At 39.8% G+C, this 12,064-nt stretch overlaps 1 protein-coding gene across 1 annotated transcript; it reads left to right on the top strand.

Annotated features, from left to right (window-relative positions):
- Positions 1–7,403: 7,403 nt before the first annotated feature.
- LOC137306431 (transcription factor Sox-17-alpha-A-like) lies at positions 7,404–9,515 on the top strand. The gene is made up of 2 exons (XM_067975630.1): positions 7,404–7,837; positions 8,169–9,515. The coding sequence occupies exons 1-2, from the start codon at positions 7,543–7,545 to the stop codon at positions 9,077–9,079; spliced, it is 1,206 nt and encodes a 401-aa protein (XP_067831731.1). The 5' UTR covers positions 7,404–7,542; the 3' UTR covers positions 9,080–9,515.
- The last annotated feature ends 2,549 nt before the right edge of the window (positions 9,516–12,064 follow it).

Here is a 12,064-nt window from a genome sequence, read left to right on the forward strand (position 1 = left end):
AAGTTCTTTCTTCAGTCACACCATCTGGAGTGGCCTGGCAAGCTATTCAATTATACAAACCACTCAAGAAGATGCCCAGCACCTTGTCAGGGTAAATAGGGATGGGAAATAAATGCAGCCTTGCTAGCGTTGCACTCAACCCCAGAACATTTTTTTAAAAACACACATCAGACACCCGAAAATGAGACAGGTAGAAACCCAAACAAAAGCATGGCGACTACAATCTAATAAAATATCGAGCCGCGTTCAGAATGGCACTCTAACAGAGTCTAACCCTTAGCTTGGCAATTGATGAACCTTTAAAGAGACTTTAAAGCGACTTTCCGGCTTTCCGTTGGCTACGTTTAAAGACGTTCAGCAAAGCAAAGTCTACACTCACATTTAACATAGATAATAGTTTCGTTTATTTAATCAATGAAGACGATAACGCTGAAGAAACAGTCACAAGCTTCGATTGCAGGCCCGTGTGCACATTTACCTACATTGCACTGTGTTCAATACAATTAAGATGTCTGCATTACAACCACAAAACATGTGTGCAATGTCTCAACTATGCTTCTTTTATCAGATTCTGAGCTTATAGTTTTAAAGTATAGAATTTTAGAAAATAAAATTGAAAAAGCAAAGAAAGACAAACCCCTCTAGTCCTAAGAGCTTCACGTTGCTGCATTTTTGATAAGTATACATTTCAATCCCTTTTGTTCCCTCTTCCTCAGGGTCAAAGGCCCAATGGTTTTATTCTGGGTCTATTCCTAATGAGTCCACACACTGCTTTGAAGCTTTCCTTTACCTAACTGAAAGAGAAGATAAATAGTGAAAAAGCCTATTCTTGGCTTCCCATCAAAGAAAAAAATGTTTGCTTCAGTACGCTTTTATTTTGGGATGTGTTTTCCCTAGAAGTCAATCCAAATGGCTGATTATTAATTGTAACTGCCCCATTACACTGTATTAGATTACCTTTGAAGTCGACACTAGTATTTCTCCTAGGGCTTGTTAGGAAGCTGATTGCGTTAGGTGTGTTACACATACTGTGTTTTATAACAATCAAAAGTAACACCTACAATTTATGTCAATTGATCTAATTATCCTGAAAAAGACCCCTGTCACTGTCCAGGACCCTTTACTGAAGTGGGTCCCAGCTCGCCCCATGAAAGTATCAGTACAATTACTGGGAATTTCCTGAAGCCCTTTCGAAAATATCTCGGAGCTGATACACCAACACAGGTAGAGTAACCTTTTCCAATGGGCTTTCAGTTTCCATATATTACAACTGAGCCTGCTGAAGATTTCTCATTTACTGTCATGTGTGGGCTGACTGACTTATTATTTTGAAATAACAAAAGCGCGTTCACTACTAAGGAAAGAGTGGTTTTGAATATTTTTTGTATAGGTATTGGGAGTAAGTAATTTAAAATAAATTTTACTACAACACAATCATCCCAGGATTGGGAAGAATTTACCTGCGTTACAAGTTCTACTTTTACCAAGGTTATGTTGTGTGAAGGGTGTACAAAGAGCTGTCACTGTCTGTATCTTTTCACGTGAATGTTAGTCCAATAAACGAAATTAATTAATCGAGGTTAGGATTATTTTGATCGCACACGTTATTCCGGCCCAGGTATCACAGTAAAAGATTACCACTTCTAGTTTTGTGGCATGTCCGTTACAGGTGTAATTGAGAAAACGACAAATCAATCACCAAATGACACGCCGTTTCAGCAACAAAACATCTATAAAACGCAATTAGCTTTCATAAACAAAGCGTATGTTTAAATTAGCCAACTATACATGTTAGGTAAGCAATACCTGAGTGAATACATGATTTTATTATCGTTTTACAGTTTACTGAACCTCAATCAGTTAACCCGGTAAAATTCCGGGGGAAACGAGTGCATCTGAATTTGCCAATAAATCTGTACACCCCTTATGTTTCACTACATGGAACTGCACGTTCACGTCAACACCAAAGTGCAACGGTGACTATTATAGTTAAAGCTTGCTAAAAAGTATCTAAATATGTGAGCACCTGCAATAAATAGATAAATAAATAGCCTGGTGACTAAGGTGGGGGGTGGGAGAGGTTTCAGTTGTAAACATTTACCCAATCGGTGACTCGGAATACAGAAAGGTTGACTCAGTTTAGAACGGCTGGAGCTGGATCTGAGAACGTCAATCTGGTGTTCGCATCAACATAAACCATTCCCCTGAATATAATCCTGTGCCTACCTAGTGGACACCAGAAGGCTGTCACCAAGCCCACTTCCAAAGCTTTGCTTTTCTATCCCAGTCCTGTGCCATCTCATCGCCCAGTATGTGTGGCCGAATCTGTGTTGGAATTGCAGCGCTTTACAAATGTAAGCTTTTGTTTAGTGCATTGCTCTATTATTTGGAAAAGGGCAGGCCTATTGTAATGTTTTACACATACAAGTTCCGAGGCCAAATCAATTCTTTGCTTGCAGACAATTGCTTTAAGCTGACGTAGGAAGGGTTTCTATGAAACATGGCATTTGTTCGTCAATGGTTCTGCTACTGTTTGGTATAAAATAGTTTTAAATGTTTGATTTCAAAACTCGATTACATTATACGAATCGTTGTCCTTGAAAACATCACGCGGATATTTGTATTAAACGGAAATGCCGCAAAAGTTTGTGTAAATGTTTTTAAAAAGGAAGTAAATAGGGAAAGACTCAAAGGGCCGCTTCTGACATAACCACCAGCCTGTCTCTTATACAAATGTTGATTTTCACCCAAGACACATTAATCAGTTCCACAGTGACCTGGGTTAGTGAAAATTAACGTCCTCTCACCCCACTTTAAGACTTGGAATACCTAAAAGCCGTTTGAAGGAGCAGATTACTATATATATAATATATATAGAGAATTGATAATACAAATTGTACCCCGGAGACTGAAGGTAAATTTCACGTCTTACCACAATATAACAGGTCTCTAATAGTAAATCCCATTTTAGACGAAGTGTGTTAGAGATTTTACCGAATAGCTGAATATTGAAAATAATATTTCTAGAAACGTACAATTTCAAATTACACTTAAATTTGTTTAAATTCGGGAATACGGAAAGAGTGCCTCTCCTGAAACCGCGAATGAAGTACATTGTATATCGAAATATAACGAGAAATAAAGGAGAACTCAAGGAGATTGTGAACAGAGTGAGAGAAAGAAAATTGGAAAAAAAAAACTATTACTTTCTCTATACAAATTAGCGAAAGGAACAAAAAATGAAGAAAATCCAAAATAAGATTTTTTTTAAAAAGGAATGATTGTGGTTTCTAACCCGATTTGAATGTATTACGTTTGGCGGGGTTTGTCTGATATGGAAGGTGTAAGATAGCGTTATCAGGTAAAACTCATTTCTTATCTTCTTCAATTGTCTAAAGTGGTCAGCCTGAGCTTCTTTGGCGACCAGAACGATTTACATAATTAAATACAATAAGGGACAATGTTTTACTCGACACCACATAGAATACATTATTAATACCAGTTAGCAGACTCTTAAATCCCACTTTGATCGAAAGCAAAATTCAGTCTTTGATCTTAAGGAAACTCGAAAAACTCCCCTGGGCCTTGTGTTTACACAAATCTTATTTTAATAGAATGTTTAAGCAAATCCTTCCACTTTACTGGTTCAGAATAAATTCGAAGTTATCAACAAGGAATAAACAAAAATCAAAATACTGCAGATGCTGGAAATCTGAAAACCAAAACAGAAACGGTCTTAGACCTGAAACGTCGACTGACAGACTTGTGTTTCTCCACAGAGGCTGCCTGACATGATGTGTATTTCCACTTTTTTTCTCGTTCGTTTGTTCTAAATAACGAATCGGCTATAGTTAGCAATCTTCGTTAGCTATGAGTAATATTAATAGCAATCTATTATTACAACTATTCTTCTCAGGTGACCACATGACCACTTCCGTGCTGCCGGACTGCCTGTCTGACTTCTGGATGATCAAAATGTCCTCAAACTGAACACGTGGAAGATGGAAGCCAACGTTTTGGGCACCCACCTAAAACTCCACTCCCTTGCCACTTGCCGTTCCATCCTGAGACGAGTTTCAAGCCCCACACCCAATCCATCACCAAGACTACTAACTTCCACCTGCACAACACTGCCAATCGCCACTCTTACCTCACTGCTGTTGAAACCTCTATCTATGCTACTGTTACTCCTAGGTTCAAAACTTGTTCAACTGTCAGCCACTCAGAATTTGACCCGCACTAAGGCCCGCTCGCCCATCGCTGCCATCATCACGGACCTACATTAGCTCACCTAACCCACTGAATTTAAATTCCTTATTCTAGTCTTCAATTCCTAGCATTGCCCGTCCTATCTCTTCAATGTCCTCCATCCTTATGCCACCTTCCGCAACGACCCATGGACTGTGCCCATTATTCTGCACCCCCCCCCTCTTCCCTTCGCCCCACCACTTGTGACAGAGCCTTCAGTGCCTCAGCCTCACTCTTTGGAAATCATTCGTTAAGCCCCTTCACCTCCTCAATTCTCTTTCTATCTTTAAAAGTCTTCTCAATGCTCAAGCTTTCATCGCCTCTCCTAGCTCTCCAACCTTGTCTGATTTCCCCTTCCTTTATTCCTTTTGATCTATTCCCCTCCTCTTAAAGCGCCGTGGATGTTTTCTATGTTAAAGGCGCGATTTTAAGGGGAGTAACAGTCATTATTGTTGAAGTTCTTCCACCGACTTGGAGCATTTCCACCTAACTCTGCCGGGGAACAATTAATATTTTTAAAAGAAAAGGAAAAAATGTGATTGAAAGATTCTCACAATACTCTGGCCCACATTCCGGTATTAAACAGTGCACGGATAACACGTATTACAAATCATTGACAAAAATAGAACTGAAAAAGTTGTTCTTGAATATTTGCCTGCGGTAAATTAAGTATGCAAGTGTATTTATTTTGATGCCGCTTTCAGTGTGATTCATTCAAAGGTGTCCGGAAATGTAGGGCCGGCCGTTCACTCATTCCGCCGGTGTTATATCTTATTACATCTGATCGCAATAAAATCAGTTTTTTTCCCCTATTACGCGGCTGTTCTGTAGCCTTGAGTATATGACAAGTCATTCATTTTAAGGCAAACAAGATCACAAATGAAACTAGTCTATTAAAAATAATCAAAAAGCTCGTGTTTGTGTAACATAATCTGGAACAAAGTTTTACTTAACAATGATTCTCAGTAAACATTTGTATTCTAATAAAATTATTTATACTTTACATGTGTCTCCACAACATGAGATGTAAATTAAGAGGTCAAACTTGGCACATAACTTCAGCCAAAGTCCTGATTACATGACAGGAAATTATATCAGATTTTCAGTGCTGAAAAATATTGGCATTCTCACACAAGACTTTTCATTTTTGCTTTGTATAGCCTCCCCTCACCCCACATACACACACGCAACATTGTAATATTGAGTAAGATAAGGCTGGCAATATATCCAGGGTGCGTCCAATTAAAATCCAACTTCATTTTGTATTCCAAAAGTATTATCTAAAAGTTCGTTTATAGGAGCGGCCTTTATTTTACATTTCCTAGGCAGCGGTTTGTGGAATTTTCTTTTTTTTTAATGAGGACCATGTATTTTAATTCCGAGCAGTGTGTCTTCTCGGTAGTTAAGCTGTTTAAACAAATGTTCGTCTCTGTTTCGTAACAGAATCGCAAAACGTTTTAAATTCCAAATGTTGACATTTGTTTTTGAAGCAAGTAAAACAGAACTATAGTACAAAACAAAGATAAAGGTAATAATACAGGGCGCACTGCCAACAATGATCGGGGGTATTGACATCCTTTCTCACCTTTATACATGGAAGTAATATACTCTCATAAACAGGTCAATTGTTACATGTGCTTTTTTTAAAAAAAAGCTATTTTCCAGGATATCGAGTATGTGTCTAGGTCTATTTTACAATGAAATGAGAAGGCTTGGTGCCCATCAGACAAGTCCTAGCGTTACCGATTCCGAATTTGCAGCAGACGCGGCGATCGAGTAAACCCAAGTAGGGATGGACTGCGGTCTTCATTTGCTTCATATTTTCCCTCTTCTCTCTAATGTACCAAATGCTAAAAGCAAACTCGGCACAGCATCTTTTAAAATCAATATACAATTTTCGATTCAAACAATTAACAGCAAAAAAAAGAATTTACATCTTCACAACTTTAAACAGAACATCTGATTAATCAGCTTAAATGCAATGTAGATGAAACGCCTTTGATCTCATCAGACAACTGATTTGCTAAACTTTTAACTCTACGAATCAACAACATTGTTTTGATTCTATCAGAATGAAAATAAGATGTAGTTAACGTTTAGATAGAATCAAAACAATTTAAGATGTTAACTTAAAAATACAATGTTAAATAGAAACGTTTGCATTGAAAATACAAGCCTCTGACAGTTGTTCTAGTACAGCCTCACGGATAGGTGCGGATAGACGATACTGTGAATTAAGGCAGAGCTGGTCGCAGAAAGGGTCCAGATTGCTATGACATTGTACAGGATACACAGACAGTACTTATAGTTAGCCTGAAATTTGTAATATTCTGCAAGTATTGGAACGTCAACGACTTATTTACTTTCCGATCAGAGGTGGCCGATTAATCCTTGGAACGTTTACATTGAAATTCTACTTTAGATCAGCATTAGGTGTTCGGAAGGTTTAATTTAAAAGGATAGCTCAATTTTACTAACGGAGCCGATTTCAGTGGTGGCATGCTTCTTAATGGTGCAAAGACGCAATCGTTTTGTTTGATCAAAAATATTCGCTTCACATGAGTGTTATCAAACACTTAGAGTGGCGGCGGGGACATAAGGTCTTGAAATAGAAAGGAAAGCTTTATTTAAAAGAAAATGCATTAGTTTCCCTGGACTATATAACAAGAGACACACCAAAACGATCAAATTAGTACAGAAATTGATACATTTGTATTAGGTCAAGCCGAGGATACAAACTTGCCATACTTCATTACAACGTTTTTTTAAATCACTTTTTTGCAACGCCTATCGACCATTTATATTTGAAGATAATCCAAGTTACAGGTGCTTATTTCAGTAGAGTGGGTCTTAATAATCGTTTCTGATTTTTGTTCTTGACAGTTTTGAATCATATTCTCTTTAGCCAGCTATGAATGAACGTTGTTGGTAAAAGTTGCTTATTAACAGCACGAAAAACATTTTGAAATCTCCATAAGAAATCATTATTATTCTTTTGGAGGTGCAAGGTTCCGGGGGAGTGGGCGGGGCGTGGGATTTTCAGGCCCCGCCTCCTGGAGCCTTTCCTGGAAACGCCCCGCCCACTGACTTCTGATTGGCCGCCGCTGCATTTATCAAGCCTGGTTGCCAAAAAGTTTGCAACATCCAAAGCGGAGAACTTGAGATAGTGAGTGAGGTGTGCGTGCGCTCCCGAGCCTAGCCTAGCCCAGCCTAGCCTAGCCCAGCCCATCAGTGTGGAGAAAAGCAGTGTGATCTTTTTACTTTACTATCCAGACACGACTCCATCCTCCGGGAATGAGCAGCCCTGATGCTGGTTACGCCAGTGACGACCAGGCTCAGAATAGGTGCAACATGGCGGGGATGTTGCCGACGATGGGATCCTGCCAGTGGGCTGAATCCATGAGTTCTCTCGGGGATGCCAAGGTTGGCAGCGTTGCCGATCAGGCGAACAATCCCGGCAATAGATCCAAGTCCGAAAACCGCATCCGTCGGCCCATGAACGCCTTCATGGTCTGGGCAAAAGACGAGCGCAAGAGGCTTGCTCAACAAAACCCGGACCTGCACAACGCCGAGCTCAGCAAGATGCTGGGTAAGTACAAGGGGGCGGGGAAACCTTTTAAATCGAAGCTGGACTGTGATCATAATGATGTTACTTTCTCCCAACTACACGTTTAGAGGATATTTCAAACGGACGGATCCGTGAATAAGGAAATGTGTTTCTATATACACCCACCATACCCATATAGTGTAAACTTTATATAGTATCTCAACTACGCAGTAATAAGTCAAAGGTGCGATTGCAGATAACTAAATTTAATATAGTAATTGCCATATTAATGTGATTATTTTGCCCTGTTTGGAGTTCAAGTTTGTTCGATAATAATGTGTTTACCGTTTACTTATATTTTGTGTATCTGCAGGCAAATCGTGGAGAGGACTCTCCTTGGCTGAAAAACGTCCCTTTGTGGAGGAGGCAGAGAGACTTCGGGTCCAACACATGAAGGAGCATCCCAACTATAAATACCGACCCAGGCGGAGAAAGCAGATCAAGAGAATTAAGCGGGTAGACACGGGTCTCTTGATGCACAACATCTCCGAACAACAACTGGGCAATGAGGGACGCGTTTGCAGCCAAAACCTTAACCTAACCTACCACGACGCCGGTTACTGTATCCAAAACCAGATTCCTCAGCTCAGCCATTACAGGGAAGCGCAAACCATGGCAACCAGTATGGACAGTTTCGGCTTGCCAACCCCGGAGACTTCTCCTTTGGACGTTCTAGAGGCAAATTCTATGTTTTTCCCTCCGCATTTGCAGGAAGATTGCCAAATGATGCCTTACGGGAACAGTCCTGCCTACCACCACCATCAACATCCCGATTACTCTGCCCAGGAAAACCAGGTAGCCATGTTCCGAAGGCACAGAGCTGAGCTGGGGCTCTCCCAGGATGATCAGATGGGACACGACAGTGGTTTCCATGGGATGCTCAGCTCTTGCCACAACGTGGTAGCAATGTACTACAGCCAGATGTGCTCGTCAAACAACCAGCGGCCCCAGCATGTGCACGTTGGACAACTCTCTCCACCACCTGAACCGCACCATGTGGACAATTTGGAGCATCTCAGCCAGGCCGATCTCCTGGCGGACGTAGACCGCAATGAGTTTGAGCAATACCTCACGTCGGTGTCGCGATCTGATCTGGCAGGACTTCCCTATAATACGCCAGAAGCAAATCCAAATGGACTGACTTCTGCAGAGACCAATCTGATTTCCTCTGTCCTTTCCGACGCCAGTAGTGCCATGTACTACTCCAATTTCACTTCAGCATAGGGGGCTACCAAGGACTAGGCAAAAGTATCGACAGTATTAAAAACCAAAAATGATTTTTAAAAAAAATGTAATTGTCCTCAGGGTGTTTTGCAAAATGTTGCCTGATAGAAAGAACTGGTTGTATATTTAAAGTATCTTTGCTTTCATTTTGTGCTTCAGATCAATTACTACGGGGGCCTGTTTTTAGTTTGTGTCTTTTAAGTTGCAATGACCTTAAACATTGTGTACTTTTTTTATCTTTTGGAATTTTATTTTTTAATAATGGGGAAATTTGTAGAACAAGTGTCTTCCACAAGCAGCGTACCTGCGGTTTGTACTGGATGAGAATTGCTTCAGCAATCATGATGTAAATATTTAATTTCTTATTGAAATGAGAATGTTTTTTGTACTTTTTTGCACTTTTTATGACTAGCTAATAAAAGTTTTGAAAAAATTACGGTCGGAGTCTGCATTTGTAATCGGATCATAGCCTTTAATAACACTTTTTTTACAATCTAGTTACAAGACAGGATCCCACTGAGGTCATCGAAACCCAAGTGGATGTCAAACAATAGCTCCGAGAATCCCTGCTTCCCAGCATTTAAACGCACAACTATAAAAAAAGACAGGGCACAACCTCAGGAAAAGGCATAATTTCTAGTAAAAGCAACTGCACGGCTGTTTTTAAACCCAATTTCCGATATGAAATGTGTATTGCAATGTATTATTGTAACTATTAATTGCCCAAGAGGACACTCCATTCTGTCAGTCAAGTCTTGCAATTACCAGATCCAGTGAAATGCCAGGGCCGCTTGTTTTAGCGATAGCATGTTTTCTACCTACAACAACATGCATTTACATAGCGCCTTTAAAATAGTAAAATGTCCCAAGGCACTTCACAGGAGTGTGAGCAAACAAAATTTGACACTCAGCCACATAAGGAGATAATAGGACAGGTGACCAAAAGCTTGGCCAACGAGGTAGGTCTTAAGGGGGAGAGGTATAGGGAGGGAATTCCAGAGTTTAGGGCCTAGGCAGCTGAAAGCACTGCTGCCCAATCGTGGAGCGATTAAAATCGGGGATGCCCACCAGGCAAGAGTTGGAGGAGAGCAGAATCTGGAAGGGTTATAGGGCTGGAGGAGGTTAGAGAGGGGTGAGGCCATGGATGAGAATATTAATATATACACACAGAGTTCTGATCATCTTTTAATTTTAGTGCTCGAATGTTTATAAAAATGCTTTCACTATCATTTGAGCACTGATTTTAAGACTGTACTGGGAAGCATAAGTGAAGAAATTAATCTTGAATACATCGAAAAGCAGACCACCATGAAAATAATTCCATTTTACTGAAGAGATTTGTTTCTAGATTAGGCGCAGAAAATAAATCAAGAGGAGCAAATCAACGCCGGTTAACCATTAGTCCTGATTGTTAATCTACATTGCCTAATGCTACATGAAAGGACACGCTGATTCATGGTTATTAGCAGAGACTCTTCAAATGAGCTGCTGTAGTCAAGAGTAATATGGACCCTCCCCCCAATCGGCCTGACGCGATGGTCAGATGGTCAACTCCACTATTTAAAGCTCACCAGCTGTTTTTAAAAAGTTTGTCAACTAAAAATGTTTGCAGCATAATCTGCAGTTCTGAAGGAGGCCTGGGAAAATGAGTTAGAACAGAATAAAAAATCCAATTATATACATAATTGTATTCATTTGCTATCAGTTATATTGTATCACACAAGTGTAATTCGGTCTTGGGTTTTGTCATTTTAAAAAGAACGTTTTTAAGCTGGCCATATTCACGTGGCTAACTTGACTAATGAATACAAAAAAGTAAATTGTCTTAACCATGTATAATTCGTACAAATTGCGAGTTGAGCAGGAAATTTTGGTGGATTCTAAATGTAGTGTTTGTCCAGTGTCTGCCTCACTTCAACCGCACACTGGAACAGAGTAAATTTTGGTAACGGGTCACTTATAAGTCCCACAAATACTCACCCTGGTACTTGCGTAGCAGACAAAAATATTCGAGATTTAAACAGGATAAAGAAAATAATTTTGATAACATCTCATTATTGCTCCAGTTTATTGTCTTGTGCTCGCAACGACCTGTTTCCATTCTATTTTGAATAATCTCGATTTGGCAATAAAATTAACGCTCTTCACCTGATCCAACGACTTAGTGGCGGTGTTAACCGTACTGGGGTAGAAATTCACAAGTAAATGAGCCAAACTGCTACAATAAATCAGGAAAGTTCATTGCGCACTTAGGGAGTCATTAACAACAAAATCCATTCTGTGAGTTCGCTTTCCAGCTCTCCGTGTAAATTCAGAATTAAATAACACGAATATTTAAAATCAACTTTAAAAAAATGTATACATTGTTTTTGTATTCCTCTCGATGTTAAAATTTATGGACAAACCCTCCGCCCCTGCTATTGGATTATATTATTTAACTAATCCCCCCCCCCCCATATAAGGTGTTTTTTGTTAAACATTACTCTAGTTTTTTTAGGCACTGTGATTGAAAACTAGCCATAAGATTCTACATAAGGACATAATAAATAGGGAGCAGGAGTAGGCCGTACGGAACCTAGAGCCTGCTCCACCATTAAATAAGATCATGGCTGATCTTCTACCTCAACTCCTCTTTCCCGTCCTATCCCATATCCCTTAGTGTCCAAAAATCTATCCTTCTCAGTCAATAACTGAGTACCCACAGCCCTCTGGGGTAGAGAATTCCAAAGATTCACAGCCCTCGGAGTGAAGACATTTTTCCTCATCTGGTCCTAAATGGCATTCTAGCTGCAGTGGTGACCACAGAGTCCAAACGTAGCCACCAGCGCTTTGGTAACATTGTAAACTGGAATTCCATACCATTAATCCAGTTTTAAAGTTCATTCCCAAAAAGGGAGAAAAACTATTTTAACAAAATTAAATTTGAAATGACAAATTGGCAGGCCATCGATAGATGGTAATATTAAATAGCAATTGCCCTTATAA

The sequence above is a fragment of the Heptranchias perlo genome, chromosome 3 (assembly GCF_035084215.1).
Source record: "Heptranchias perlo isolate sHepPer1 chromosome 3, sHepPer1.hap1, whole genome shotgun sequence".
In the NCBI taxonomy this organism is placed as follows: Eukaryota; Metazoa; Chordata; class Chondrichthyes; order Hexanchiformes; family Hexanchidae; genus Heptranchias; species Heptranchias perlo.